Raw genomic sequence first — 16,327 nt, forward strand, 5'->3', positions numbered from 1 at the left:
CAATGGTTTGTATAGTGTGACCATGGTGGGACGTATTCCTGCATATTAAACGGAACTCGTATGCAAATTTGTGTGTAATTGTCATCGCCGACGAAATACTTTCCTCGAGCAAATTTCTGTACAACTCTTTCATGCCATAGTTTAGTTCCCGAACGCATGAGGTACTCAGATATTAATTAAATATGACAAATACTCTGAGACAGGGTGTTGTTTATGCTAAGTATTCTCGGGAAAGTTTTGAATGGGGCGTTTCCATATGCAAATCAGGTAATGTTGCCTCTAGCAACAAAGAAAAGAGGGCCGAGTTACTAGACTCCCACAATGCATAGCGCTCTCATTGTTTCCATATCCGTCCGTACAGCTGTAAAACCTGCACAGTCCAATGGGAGAATAACCCACATTGAAGAACTGTGCACAGTTTTATGCGTAATTCACAAAATGGCGAGCAGCAGACGTAGTTGGTGATTCACCCGTCCTGATATTTTTAGTCTGTAAATCTTCCTCTTACAGCCATACCTACGGAGTCTCTTTCCATTTCTACGGTCACTCCCGACCATGGCCACAATGACGAGTGCAAAATCCAACTCAGAATTTATGGTCGGTGGGAAATTCAAGCTTGTGAGGAAAATTGGCAGCGGATCGTTCGGCGATATTTATTTGGGCATCAACATCACAAATGGAGAGGTAAAGTTTGGAGTTCCTAATTCTTGTTTTTGACAACAAAGACATCCGTATGTTGAGTGAAATTGTTTAAATATTATGACGTGTGTTGTGTTTATACTTATTAAATATAAAAATATGAACGTGTGAAAAGAGATACTGGACTATGATAATGATTCGACTTGCCGGGTTTGATTGAATTATTTATAAACTTTCATTGTAGGCCCTACACAAAAGTGAACAACAAAAGTACACAATAAACGGAACAACATAGTAACATAACAGCCCCACTCCTTTATAGTTTGGTACAATCCTTCCTCCATGGTACAGTCGTGGAGCACCTTGTGTTTCATTATCATTGGGCCTTGATACAATACACAAAAAACACAAGTCATATCCTTTGAACTTCGATATGACAATCCACAATTTATAAACTATATGGGGCTAGGGATAACTTTCCGTATGGCGCCACCACTTTTTCACTCATTTTTACAAAAAGGGATATCTCATTGAGGTAAATTAGATACTATATTATTTCATATCGAATGAAAAAGTGGTGGCGCCATACGGAAACTTTTCCGGGGCTAGTACGTACTACTACTACAGTACGTAGTAGTAGGCCTAGTAATTAAAATAATTGTATTCATTTAATTAAATTATAAGTAGATTTAGATTTTGTTTAAAGAAACAACAATCCTGTCTGTAGGTGTAAACACCCTTTTTTTGAAAATAAATGTTGTTTATGTTATTTTTGCAGTTTATTGCTCACAGTCGAGTCCATTATTAAATATTAGTAGCAGTAAAAAAAATTATGAAATGAATAACTTGTCTTTTTATAAACTATTTAAAGGTAGGGCCTAGTCACTGTCCTTATATAAAAAAGATTTGGTCCAGGTATTCACCAATGCTCAATGCGACACAATAAATCTGCCCTTTGCGCCGTGGTGCGTTGTTTATTTCAAACTCTGCAACTTGATAATCAAAATAACTGATAGCAGAAGTTGTGAATCGTGTAAATTATGCCATTGTTTTGTGAGCAATGGTTGGTATTGTCAAAAACTGGACAAAGCTCTGAAGTATAGGATGAAACTGTCTTTTAGGAAAAGTGTTTAACGTAGAGGTTTGTTTCTTTATCTTCCTTGCAGGAGGTTGCGGTTAAACTAGAGTCACAAAAAGCAAGACATCCCCAGCTTCTATATGAAAGCAAACTTTACAAAATACTGCAAGGAGGTACTGGTATCCCGCACATAAGGTAATAAATGGCGCCTTCCTTCTTCTTACATAATCCTTTACTGTAGAGCAGGCCTGATACTTCACGGAGGCAACGAAGGCGATTGCCTCCGTGTCCCCTGGTCATTGCCTTGGTGCCCTGAAATGCTCCAGTACAAATTTGCAATTTCATCATAGGGTGTCCTTTACCAAGAAGAAAATGCCTTGGTGCCCTTGCCCTTTCAAAAATGAAGCATACAGCCCTGCTAGTAGAGTAAAACTTTAATCCCATTTGACTTTTTCTTCTGCTGCCACGCAGAAAGCTACCGTGACTGGCCTTTGTGTACAATATGCATTCCCACCTTTTTGCATAGCATTTTTACAGCATGGTCGTGGCAGGATTACAGCGCGGAGCTATTCCCATTGTACTTTGGCCTTAAGCGGCCCTGTTAAAATACCGTGGCTGCGCGGAAACATTCTGCAACATTCTGCAACCTCTTTTGGTCTGTTACTATAACGTCACAGGTGCGGTAAGTTGACAGGGAGGGCAGTTAACCTTGCGTCCCCATTGGATTTCATTTTGTCGTTCTACAGAAAAGTGTCGGTACTTTAAACCCTCAAAGAGTCCAGTGTGACCATGGCTAAACTCAATGTTCAAACTGTTGCACGCTTGCACACTGATTTTGGTGCCCACATTGAGCTTTGCTCTTAACGTGGCACAGCAATTTTCCTCTGGTACAGTGAGGGGTAAAATGTACTTTTATTGAAATTGCAAGCTTGTTTTGAAACCTTGCTGACGGCACCACAGCAAAAGCGAAGAGCACCATGGCAGTTACTGCGTGTGCCGTGGCTTATTTTGAGGCCTGGCATGCAGTTACTCAGTCAAGCAGATTCAAACAAAAAACTTCAAACAATAAGCTTGTGCAATGAAAACAGTGTAGTCTTGTTAAAAAACTGTTGAAAATGATAGGCATTATTTGCATTCAAGTTAGTATTGCACGTACAGTGTATACATAATTAGTTTCATGGCATTTGAGTCTGGAACGTGAGCTCGTACGAGAGTCAGCTGTTCATGCACGTTGGTTACGTACATTAAGTCCCTATTTATTTACTTGTTCCAGGGTGCCAGTATCAGTTTGTTTTGTGTTTGCTGGTACTGGCCGTTCAATCGATGAAGGACTCGCACAATGGTCAGATATCTCTGCTTTGAAGTAACACCCATACAATGTCCAGTGTATATCACCACAGTTTCTAACAAGTCAACTCATGCAACTTTCGTATACGTTTAATATATCATGCTTTTTTCCACTTCATGATGAGAAAAACAGTTATGGTACAAACTAAAACACTGTAGCCGCTCAGTTTCTGTCAACGCACAGTTTATTGTACATTTTGCACACTTAGCATTGGTTCGCTGGCCAAATGCCAGTTAAAACACCTGAGGACCAGTCAAAGTTCACCCCAATTGGTCAGTCTGGCTAGTTCAGTGACAATTAAAGCTTTCCATTTTTCATTTGAAAGAAGGACGAGTGGAAAAGTTGATGGATTAGTAAAATGGCAAGCTACAATGTAACTGGTCATGATGGCCAATTACTAAAATCTTTTAGAGCAAACCTTTGTGCCAGTACATAGTGCATCATACATATAGTTGTATGTGTCACCGAAAAATGCCAATTATTTATTGGCTACTATAGGCCTACTGTTAGTGTAAGTTCCTTGCAACTTGGTTCTGAATGATTTCAAGTTGTACTTTACACTTGAACACCGAGCCTCACCATTTGCACACCAACTAGGGCCTACTGTTTGTATGATTTTGTGATCATTTAAAGGAAAGGCACATGTGTAACATTGTTCTTTGGAGGAGAAAATTACTTCCCAATCTGTAGTTTTGGATGACCACACCCTGCCACCTGGAAGTTTTTATAGCCCATATTTTCAACATGTGTGTGTTGTCATTCTTTCTGGTTAATGGCAAGGATTACAACCATTCACACCAATCAACAATAAAATGAGCATTTTTGATATTCACATTATGAAAATAGGGGAAAAATTTGATAATTTTTAACAAGTAGGTTGCATACTTTAGTTTTTAGTATCAAACCCTTGCAAAGGGCACACCTGCAATTAAAGGAACACGTTGCCTTGGATCGGACGAGTTGGTCTATAAAAAGCATTTGTAACCGTTTGTTATAAATGAATATGGTTAGAAAGATGTTTTAAAAGTAGAATACAATAATCCACACAAATTTGCCTCGAAATTGCGTGGTTTTCCTGTTACTTTGCGAACTAACACGGTCGGCCATTTAATGGCGGACCGTGTTATCCCACCGTGCAATTTTGAGGCATGTTTGTGTGGATCATTGTATTCTACTTTTACGACATCTTTCTAACCAAATGCATTTGATAACAAACGGTTACAAACCCGTTTTCAAAGACCAACTCGACCGATCCAAGGCAACGTGTTCCTTTAAGCATCATAGGGCACTCTAGACCTGTGTGCACAATATGTTGAAAGTATGCCACAGAATTTCAGGTTGAAACACCAGTATGCATTTTCCTTATTGTGCATGTGGGTGGACATCTGTAGTTTCATGAGCAACGATGTGTGTTGCAGACCAATATTATGACTGTATAGTGTACGTACATTTGTATGCTGTACGTGCAGGTTGCCAGCCCACAGTTCTTGGCAACTGCCTATGGATCTTTTCCACTGAACTGGATCTGACTCATCGACTCACAGTGCATTGTTCAGTGGGCAGACTCAGACCTCAGACTGGATTCTCCCCTAGTCAGAGTAGCTCCATTGACTCATCGATAGATCAGTCTACTGGTTTGGTACTGGCTGTTGTATACAGACACAGTGTAGGCGTGCCATTCACCTTCCTCTTCTCAAACATAAAGGCCTAAAGTATTTGAAACATGCTTGATAGTGTTACATTACATATGTATCATCATGAGCTCATAAATGTACCATTTCATCAAATATGCATTGTATGCAAATATAGATTTTTTTAATTCATCCTTTTAGATCATTCAGCTGTCTGCAAGGCTGATTACAATTACTGAATCAGATTTTGTTTAAATTAATTGATTCACTTTTGTTAAAGGTTACAATTTGAAATGCATGCTCAATAACAATAAAAAAAACATTCATGATATTTGTTATTATGAATGAACTTAGTGTACAATTTGGTGTATTGGTACAACAGAACATAACAAATGTACCTCCACAAAACAATTACACACCAATTTGTGAACACAACAGGCCTCAAATTTCCCGATTTTTAGGGCAAGGCCACTTTGGCCTTGAATTTGTCAAATTTTGAAAGGGCACCAAGGCCATGGGGTAGGGCACCAAGGCCAACTTAAAATTTCAAAAAGGGCATCAAGGCCATAAAAAATAAAGATCATGAAACAATTTCTGTTCAGGTCCATGAAGGCTATTTTAATGAACCATTTCATTACTTTTGCTTTCCTTTAACAAAAAAACATCAAGTATTTTTAAATGTATTTAATTTTATTGATTAATGGGAAGTAAAAGTATGCATCCATTTTTTGTGGCGATGGCCAGACGTAAACAATGAACTGTCACTTAACTGTGTGCAGCGGAGATTTTGTTGCGACGGCCGGACGTAAACAATGAGCTGTCACTTGACTGTGTTCAGAGCCGAGATTTATTCAACGGACATACATGTACATGTATGTACATGTACCTTTCATGTACATGTACATGATGCGTGATTTACGTAACATGGCCCACGTGCACAAACATGTACGAGTACCAGTGAACAAGCACAATACCAGTGGAATAGGCGGACGCCCAACCTCGAATGGAACCGAAATTGTGATTAGCTGGTACCCATCATGGACAACCTTGCGTGGGTACGCGTGTTGCAAGATGAGTACCAGTGCGATTGTTCTCAAATGGTCGTTGCAAGTACATCCGGCCCGTGTATAAACTTCGAGTACACAATGTCTATGGATGCACGTCTGTCGTTCGTTCTGCATCGTGCACACACACATGCACTGCATGGATATGCTGCCGTCTGTTTAAATTCCGTGTGATGAGCATTCAACCGACCGCGCTCTGTGTGCGTGTATTAATATAGAATGTACATGTAAGTGTTTGATTTTATGTGCACACAGACGGATGGTGGTGTATCAAAACATAAATTTTGATCTCAAAAAGGGCACGGCGGCCATCGGAGAAAAAGGGCACGGTCTTTTTGGCCGCGAAAATGTCCGATTTTCTCGGGGCACCACGGCCAGTAAGCAGGGCACCGGCGGCCATGGCTGTCGTGGCCGCCGGGAAATTTGAGGCCTGACACAATATCATTGTTGAAGCTGAAGTCAATATGCTCAAATGAATGAATGGAACTAAATTCACCCTCCCCAAGAAAAAAAAATACATAAAGTCTATATCCCTGATGACCAAGACGAACAAGACGTTCATGTTTAAATAAAGCTGATATTTGCCATACAATCATGACCACTCAAAATGGTTGTTCCCATAATTTGCCTTCAGAACTGAATCTCACAGGAAAATGATTCACTCAGAGTTCTGCCTGAGGTTCTATTTTTATGGTAGCACTAAAGACATGGTACGATACGATTTAATAACATGGAAGGTTTCCCAATTGGTGGCTACAGGTACACAAAACACGGTTGCATCATCAGGTTTCTCCCAGGCACAAGCTACATGTATTGTAGTGTATTGGGGGCCAATACGCCTGATTTGCGTGCCGGTACGCATACATTTTTGTCGATACATTTAACACAAAACATAAAATGAAAACCATCATTAAACCAATCTACAAACTTAAAAACGATCCCTTTTTTAGGATTTTACCACCTGTCCCGATCAGAAATGATTGGTGCACAGAGGATTGTGAGTGAAATGTCCAAGCAATATCGTCAACCATCATGGCACGCTGGTTTTGAAGCAATGTTGTACACAACACATAAAAACTGGCATTACATCAGGTGTACCTGCTAGGCAAACACAGAATCCAAATCTTGGCAACTTAGCTTTTCTGTAATAGTACTTTTACAGGCCTGGTACTTCAAGGAGGCAATGAAAGCGATTGCCTCCATACCCCCCGGTCATTGCATCGGTGCCCTCAAATGCTATGTAGAAATCAACAATATCCTCACAGGGTGCCCTTTTACCATGGAGAGAAAATGCCTTGGTGCCCTTGCACTTGAATAAATTAAGCATACCAGCTGACAGGCCTGTGCTGTGTGTACTATTATTATCCACTTAAGTACACGCTTAGTGCATTCTATTGGCTATTTCATGTTATATGGTGTGTACACTATCATGTCATGGCCTACATGTACAATACAGTACATGTATGGTATCAGCATGGGTATCAGGTAACTGTAGATGTATTCAACAGTATTGTATAATAGTGTGTTTATTGATTACAAGTCAAAGGTCAGCTCTCTCAGTTGCACACACCCAGTCAAAATAACAATGATGTTGCACATTGTGTATTGTTATTGTGCATATGATTGTACACATTGTGTAAGTACAGGCTAGCAACGAAGCGCCTTTAAAATACAAAACTGTATCAGCTCACAAATGAAATGCTTTGTTTTTAATTTAATAAAGTGAAATGGGAAGGTTAGGGCCAACACCATCATCAACTATAATGATTCAGCACTATGAATTGACCTAATTGACAATTGAAAATTCTGCAAGCTCTTGTTCAGTCGGACCATTTGGACATGTTAGACAAATATTTTCACCAAAATTCATTATGAACTCATGGAAATAGATTACATTACATTGTATTTTTCCTTTTAAAACTTAATTGGATACAGTAACAAGCAATTGTACCTACAGTATTTGAAACAATTGTATGTAATCAAGTAATGTGTAGTGTACACTGTAAACATGTACAATCTTGGTATAATTTGACCCCCACTGCTCTATTGTGATGTAAACATCACACTGAGCACTGTCACCTGGCGTTTGCATATTATATGCATACTGAACGTCCAAACATGGGTGTGTCTGGCTGCTGCACTGCATGCATTAACCAAAGAGCCTGGTTATCCAGGATTTATCCAAGACCAGACTATAGCATTATGGGCTTGCCCGTAACCTTGAACCAGAGTGAACTTAGAGACCATGAATATAGGACCTATAATCTTGAGGAATGAGTAGAGCCAAACAATGACTGGAGTACTGCTGAACAAGTCTAGCTAATTTGTAAGGTCGTCAATAGTTCACCCCAAAAGCTCCTTACTGTTTTGACTGCTAATAATTAAGAAAACATCCTGTGATATTGTAACAACCACAGAATTAAAACCACAAGTTCCTATGGAAATATCTTGAATATCCAATGTCCAAGCAAGTGGTGACTTCAAATGACCTTAGGCCAAGTAAAACAAAAAACAGTTTCTCTTCTTAGGAAGGCTGTTTTTATTCACACAATCCAAGCTGGCAGACATCATTTATCCAAGAGATTTTCATTGGAACACGTAGACTTTCTTTGTCACTCATTAAAAAGACAAAGGCCATCTTACCAAAGGAAATGGTTAAATGAGAAGACTTTAAAAATAGGCCGACTTTTTTTGTCTTCTTCTTTGGATCAACAAAATGAATCAATCACATATTCCAGCAGCCATGAAAACAGGGTGTTTGGCCTTACATCATGTCAAACATATGTTATTAATTACCTATTGAGGACAAAGTATTGAAAAAACAACAACTAATTACGTAGGCCAAGAAACACAGTTGACCGTCCATTCACGTATGTTTTTTTAAGCTACATCCTTTTTCCCCAAAAGATTAATTACTCATATTTTAGACTTATAAATTCTAGAAAGCCAGCATAAATCTGGCTCTTTCCTTGCTCATTCTTAGAAAAACCCACAACAATCAACTGCTTACGTGTGTTTTGACTCGGCAGTATACATTTGTACGTAGATGTTTTTAAAAAGTCAAACAAAGTGTAGAGTGTACCCAATGCATCGTTTCTAGACAGGTTTCCTTTTTTGTTTTTCTGTTTTGAACATTATTTTTTATTTCACTCTTTTATTGACCCATCTCAGAAAGAGACCACGCAAAATACGCAGACCATTTCCACCATTTTGCGGATCAATTTATTGAACATTTTTGACACAAAATGAGGCACAGGACAGGTCAATTATCTAGCCTATTGGCATACCACAAGCAAAGAGTTTTTAAAGCAACACTGCCATGTCACGTTTCACAACAAATAACCCAAATTCATATGAACATGATAGTACCACAGTCCACCCACTTTTTGTTTTGTTGTGATTTTGCACAGAATTTTAAATCTATAAATATCCATACATACAGCTGTGTCAATCAGTATGTTACTGACCAAAATTCTATGTCATTTACATTTTGCTTGGGACTGGTATTTAGCTGAGGTTAACTAAGCAACAATTGGGAAAGTCTTGGCCGGCTAACTAACTTTATTAAGAAAGGATTTTACCAGCTCTACACAATTGGGCCGAGGGGGTTACGTTCTACATGGTAGCAAGGCATTATGGGAGGTGCAGGAACAAGGTTTGGAAAGTCTAGCTCTCTACCTTGGGACCTTTTTGGCTTCTGAATATGTTTCAGTTCATCATGCATTGTCCATGATCAGATCTAACATCACAATGACTTGCATGGCTTCATCTGCGTAACATGGAGGTTTGGGTTTCATGGTCTGGGATTATATGGGATTCTAGTCATTGGAAGTTTGCATTGGGTCAAGGAGAATATCAACGATGACGTTTATGTGGATGTTTTTACGTGATCACATGCTGCCATCTGCTCACCATCTGGGGCCAATTTCATGGCTCTTCTTACTGTAAGCAAAGATTCGGCGCTTACAGAAGCAGAGAATTCTGCTAATACGATCACCATTCTCCGCTTACTTAGCAAGGGCCAAAGTGCAGAATGCTTAGTTAATGTGAAGAAAGCACACACACATGCCAAAATTACCCACGTTACTGTGAAGTACGCTTGACGTACACAGGACGTACGCACAGAATTCCCTGCTTCCGCAAGCGCGACTCTTTGCTTACGGTAAGCAGAGCCATGAAATTGGGCCCAGGGGCCAATTTCATAGAGCTGCTTAAGCAAAAAATTTGCTTGCTTATTTTACACAAAATACTGGACAAAATTTCATGACATATACATTGCTTGTGACTGGTATTTAGCTGTTGTTTACTTAGCAAGGATATTTCTGCTTAAGCAAATATTTTTGCTTAAGCAGCTCTATGAAATTGGGCCCAGATCAATCCACCTCATACAGCTTTGATTACAAGGGGCCTCATTGCCATCTCCAATCACTAAACTCAGTCAGGAAATAGGGGGTAGGCAGTATGAGGTGCTGGAATTGAACCCACTGGAGCTTATCTGTGTCATTATGGCGTGTTGGCTTCATCGTGAATAACGACTTTGAAATAAAGAGGAACATTGAATACTTTCCAGCAGAAAGTCCAAGTGAAATAACCCAAAATTGTTTATGTTTTACTCTGTTCTCAGGTGGTTTGGCACAGAAAAAGACTACAATGTCCTAGTTTTGGACCTACTAGGTCCCAGCTTGGAGGACCTCTTTAACTTCTGCAGTCGCAGGTTTACGATGAAGACTGTTCTGATGTTAGCAGACCAGGTAAGATTAGTTGTCCAATCAATGGGAGACATTCTGGGACGATAGAGGACGGCAGACGTACTGGGTAAATCCAATGTTCTCAGAATTATGCGCATGTTCAGAACTACGTAAACAATGGAAATTTACCCGGTAAGTCTACTGCCACCTATCGTTGGAAAGTCTCCTATCCTACATGGCGTGTTCTGGCTGAAGCAGCTCTATGAAATTAGTCCCTGGTTTTTGCTACAGTGTAAACACCTTATATAAAAAAATAAAAACAATTTTAGAAATTGAATCTACATACTGTACTGGTTGTGTTTATGTTGAATGCTTTTGATTTGTGCGTTTGCTTTGCAGATGATCAGTCGTATCGAGTATGTCCACATGAAGAATTTCATCCACAGGGATATCAAGCCAGATAACTTCCTCATGGGTATTGGCAGACACTGCAATCAGGTACAGTGTGATGTTTAAAGCTTTGCATGGTGTGAATAGTAAACAATCTCGCTCAGGCCTTATACTTCACGGAGGCAACAGATGCGATTGCATCCATGCTCCCTGGTCATTGCCTTGGTGCTCTTGAAATGTTAAAGAAGAATTTGACAATTTCCATATAACCATGAACTCAATCTCTGTTGAGGGAATATTGGCTCTAAAAAGGGCAGGTTTGTTCTCAACATTTCAAACCGTATACATAGCTCCTCTTCAAGAGAAAAAGAAAGCCCAAATAACATACTCAAAAGAGATTTACATACGATCTAAATATTCTTCTCAGGAACAGTGTGTCTCTACATGTACATGTAGCAATCTTAGTTTGTGCTTTCCCTTGTTGCTATTTTTAAACAAATTATAATCCATATTCTGTGTTGTTTTTTCCTTCAACAGCTCTTTGTGATAGACTTTGGGCTTGCCAAGAAGTACCGGGACGGACGAACAAAAGTACACATCCAATACAGAGAAGATAAAAACCTAACAGGGACCGCCCGATATGCCAGCATTAATGCCCATCTTGGTATCGAACAAAGGTAAACATTAAGAGTGGTTGTTCTCCTCTGACCATCAGACTCATCAGTTTCAGATTTTGAAAGTCTCTGTCGAGGGAGTGGAGGCTTAGGATCGTAAAAAGCTCCCCCAAACTGGTCCCCTGTCTTTTTTATCCACAAGGATAAAGTGGGGACTGGTCCTACAGGCCCAATGAGATGAAAATTATGTTTACCAGAATCAGGCTACCACGCAAAACGGAATGTCACATGTACAATCTCTGACTGGTATCCTGCTCATTTTTGCTTGGAAGAAAATGGTTGAGCAGCTCTTATCACAACTAGAGCTGCTGAACCGTTTTGGAACAGGGCCTGGGCGTAACTGGTAAATTTGTCATGTCATCAAGTACTGCAGAGTATGATTTGAATGCCTTGCATGGTGGCAGTATAATGTAACTAAGAGAGGTTTGTGGTGTAACACCATGCGAATATCTCTTTTGAGAAGTGTTGGTTCTGAAAAGATTCTGGTGGTTAATGACTCAACATTTCGATCAAAACGTTGAGATCGAAATGCTGAGTCGTTAACCAGAGCCAACACTGCTCAAAAGAGATATTCACATGGTGCTACCGCAAACTTCTCTTAGAAGTTTGTCCTCTTAATTGACCACCGCCCCCAATCCAGCTCTCACAGGGCATAACCAAACATTCCCCTTGACAACTTCTTCTTGTTTCTTTACCCATCTTCCAGTCGGCGAGACGACATGGAGTCGCTAGGTTACGTCCTGATGTACTTCAATAGGACCAGTCTACCGTGGCAAGGTCTTAAAGCTGCAACCAAGAAGCAGAAATATGAGAAGATTAGCGAGAAGAAGATGTCTACACCCGTAGAGGTGCTCTGCAAGGTCAGTTTTGTTCAACGCGTACGCCCTCTCCTTACTTCCTGTTTTCGTAGCGAATGTTTCGCAACAGTTGAACTGTTGTGAATTTGTGATGTCAAAATTTGTTTTGCCTTCGCAGGAAGTATGAACTGGGCTTTAGTTGTCTCATGTTGTAGTTTTCAATTCTTGAGTCCAAGTCCCAAGCTTAAGTCCACAATATCGATTTGGAGTCCCAAATTTATAAAGAAGGGTTTTCTGCTTAAAAAGCTGTATGAAATTGGCCCAATATTATATCAAGCAGTCTAGTTTATTGGACCCAAGCTCGGGTGTTGTCAGCAGCAGAGTCTGGGTTTGATACCCATCATGACACCTGGAGCAATGCACTGAACCATAATTGCTTTGTACAAAAATTTGGAATGTAGTTCATTTTGCTCTACCAGCCAGTCTCCTAGTTAATGATACCTACAATGTATGTCTACATCCTGACTGACTATGTAGGGGGTAACCCCTTGTTTCAGTCCCAGGAGTAAGTTGGCCCCACCCAAACCTTTTGGTAAACAAAAAACGAACCAGTTTTGTTTAACTTTGCAGTGAAAAACATTCTACACCTTCCTTAGTAGTACTTTGTTAATGACATGTTTAATATTGTGTGTGTTAAACAGGGCTTCCCTGCAGAATTCGCCATGTACCTTAACTATGCACGTGGACTGCGATTTGACGAGGGACCTGACTACATGTACCTGCGGCAACTGTTCCGTATCTTATTCCGCACCTTAAACCACCAATATGACTACACCTTTGACTGGACCATGCTGAAACAGAAAGCGTCATCGCAAGTCACGTCCCAGGGGAATGTTGGCACTGCAGCGGGCACCAAGCACACTGAAAGCAAAACTAAGAGTAAACGTTGAAGGGTGTCTTTGCTTGTCCTTATTTTACGGCATTTTTTTTCTCTCTACTTCGGCACACTGTGAAGACTTAAGTTTACGAAAGAGCTACTTACTTAGCTTGATCACTCAACCTGTCTCACGTGTCTTAAACTGGGGAGATGATCCCTTGTAGACAATATGGTCACATGGAAGTAATGCACATTTTGATTTGGATTCCACCCACCATAGTGACCGTCTTTTACCGTCTTCAAAGACGCATTTTTTTCTGCATCCCGACGGATTCTCAGTGGTTTCAAATTTTAAGATCCAACAGGGTAGATCAGGTAGCCCCAAAGTTCTTAAAAACAAATGAAAATGAAGTCAAATGAGCACAACCAATTGAATCCGTTGGTGTCAGAAATTATGCATTGTCTTGTGTTTTGTTTACGTATAAATATAAAATGTTAATATTATATATACTGAAACAATGTACATGTAAGTCTTCAAGTAATCTTTGTAATAATGAGTAGGGCTTTTCATAATGTACAAACTTTTAACAGGTCTCATTTTCAGTCACGGTAGATGTTTCAGTGAAAATTTAAAAAAGATTTCAGATCTTATTTTTTTCATGAAATATGTTGATTCGCATGCCACAAATATTAGAGAAAATAAAGCACAACAGAGGCTTGTAAGCTTAGTAGTCTGATCTACTAAGATGACTTTCCAGGTCTGTTTTTAAATAAATTTTAAGATTTTACATCCTCAGACTTTGACCTGATGTGGGTATTGTCTCTCTTTGTTTCTTTAGAACAATGAGTTAGCCCAATATCTCTGCATGTCATAAACGTTTTTATAGGTTTTCCGTTGCGTTTTGATATTGGAATTCAAGCGACACTGTACAATGAAAGGTGCATCCAACGTTCATTTGGCTTATAAACATTTTATCTGAATCGATGAGATGCCACTTATACAAGTGTAGTTTACTAACAGCTCACCCATTTTTCATACAGATATTGAGAGAGAAAGCGATAATATAGAGAAGTAGTCATCTTCTCAATGGAAAAGCTTGAATGTGCATTAATATTTTGTGGCATTGATAATTTAATATGCGAATACCTTCCTTGTAAATAATCCATAATCAGTGTATTTATAAACAGTATGATGAGCACCACAAATAGTAAATTATTTGTGTTATTTCCTTTCCTGTTTATTTTTTTTTTTCGATTTTTGTTCTACAAAATCACTTCCAATTTTTGATAATATCTTCAGCCTCGATTGTTTTCTGTATCTAAAGGCACTGCTGTACGACTTGCTACAAATATTGTATCATGCTCTTTTGCATTTTCGCTGTATTTAGCTTTGTGGGTGAGGGGCATTTTGCATGGATGAGGTGTGGTCACCTCTCTGAGCAAAGGGTGCTCCTGTTTTGAGAATCAGTAGCTTTTGCGGCAACTTCTTGGAGGGGCATTAGGTTCAAGATCGGGGCAACAGGAACTGGTCACCCTGCCCGCCTTGAAACTTTACGTTGATACTCATAGTATATTATAATTGCAAATAGTAAAGGAGATTTGATGTGTTCCAACAGCGGATAGGAACATTTCTATGATGAACTTGTTAGGTTACTTATGTGAGTTGATTAATGTTATTTGCAACAGATATTAATTTATTGATGAATCATGCAAATGTGATAAATGATGATTTTATTTTCTTCAATTGTTTGCATGGATTGACTGATACAATACAGGAGGCTGAATTGCTCAAACATTCAGCGTTACTAATAACTTTGTGCAGCATATTTTTTATCTTGTGTCGTCGTTATAATGTATACACTTTTAATTTCTTTGATTCATCTTTGTTTAGTTATTATTTTTCTCTTAAGAAGTAGACATGTCATAATATAAAACAAGATCTTTTGTTCTCTTTTTAAAGTGAAAACTTGTTTTTAAATGGAGAGATTTTTAAGAGCATATTGAAGAGGTTGTTGAGCTTTAGTTAGCGGAATAGTACACTCAGTCCAATTCCTGTAGCTCTGAAGAAGTAGTTGGTGGTTTTTTTGTACCAACACATTAAAGGAGCACTCTGCACCCCCTTTAAACTAGTTTTATTGTTCAGACAACCATGACCGCTTTCTATCGTGAGGTGCTTGACATTAGTTAAGGGTAAACTTTATTAGATGTCCTTTATGTTATTTATCACTTCTCTATTATAAAACCTTATTTATGTCAGTTGCAAGTGAATGGCTTTTTTTGTCTCTGTTTATTTATACCTTTTCTGAGTTTTTTTCTGTCTTATTTTCTCTGTATGTGTGTGTGTGTGTGTGTGCTACTGTCATAGGTTTTTGATGGCTGCAAAGATGATTTGATTGGCATGTGTAAATACAAAGTAAACAAACCATCCATACGGACAAATCCTCAAGTTTTAACCAAGTAAAATACAAACTCCTAAATTTTTCAAATGTTTTTACTTTCGTAGATGCTTTTTTTCAGTTGAAGCTGTTTAAATATTTTCATCAGCATGATTCCTGTTTTCGATAATGAATCTTCTTGTTTTTTTGTAAGGGGAGGGGGGTTTGTTGATTTGCACATACAAGGATTTTCTTAATATGGAGTAAGTTTTGTTGATAAATGTGAAATAAAAGTAATCCTGAAAAGGTGTTTAAAAAAATATTGATCTGCATTTTTTTGTGGACTTATTGTGTGTGTGTCGAAATTACAAATTTTGAACTGGTGTTGTATGTTTGAGCCTCCCCTCTCATATGGTAGGGTTTAATGCTACTTGGAAGCAAATTCAATCACAGATTTTATCTTCTTTAATAGGAATTTAAGTTCATGTTTACCTCCAGCCTCTACAATCTAGACTACTTTAAGACTGGAATATCTTTTTCTACCTTTGGCTCCCCTGAGTTATTTTCATCTTAAGAATTGTTACTCCTGTATATCCCTTTACCACGAGTTGTAAGCCTTTTTTTGGGGGGGGGGAATATATTGAATTCTGTTCTTTTTTCTCTGCAAAAAAAAACAAGTGGAGGGGGGTTTCTAGTTTTGTTTTCTCTTTTCGGCAGGGAAAAATGAGGATTAATTATTTTTACCTCATTCCTCAACGGATGAGCA

The 16,327-nt window shown here is 38.9% G+C and overlaps 1 protein-coding gene across 1 annotated transcript; it reads left to right on the forward strand.

The window, feature by feature from the left end:
- The first annotated feature begins 389 nt into the window (after positions 1-389).
- LOC117295017 (casein kinase I) lies at positions 390-15,885 on the forward strand. Its single transcript, XM_033777579.1, has 7 exons — positions 390-684; positions 1,806-1,912; positions 10,385-10,511; positions 10,848-10,946; positions 11,376-11,515; positions 12,219-12,372; positions 13,011-15,885. The coding sequence occupies exons 1-7, from the start codon at positions 556-558 to the stop codon at positions 13,257-13,259; spliced, it is 1,005 nt and encodes a 334-aa protein (XP_033633470.1). The 5' UTR covers positions 390-555; the 3' UTR covers positions 13,260-15,885.
- Positions 15,886-16,327: the final 442 nt, after the last annotated feature.

Source organism: Asterias rubens, chromosome 9 (genome assembly GCF_902459465.1).
Source record: "Asterias rubens chromosome 9, eAstRub1.3, whole genome shotgun sequence".
Classification (NCBI taxonomy): Eukaryota; Metazoa; Echinodermata; class Asteroidea; order Forcipulatida; family Asteriidae; genus Asterias; species Asterias rubens.

Bases quoted from the DNA above. Each gene is read 5' to 3' on its own strand.
- LOC117295017 (XM_033777579.1), top strand. From the start codon at position 556: ATGGCCACAATGACGAGTGCAAAATCCAACTCAGAATTTATGGTCGGT. The intron at 685-1,805 runs GTAAAGTTTGGA...TCTTCCTTGCAG, and splicing joins TCAACATCACAAATGGAGAG to GAGGTTGCGGTTAAACTAGA. The intron at 12,373-13,010 runs GTCAGTTTTGTT...TGTGTTAAACAG, and splicing joins CCGTAGAGGTGCTCTGCAAG to GGCTTCCCTGCAGAATTCGC.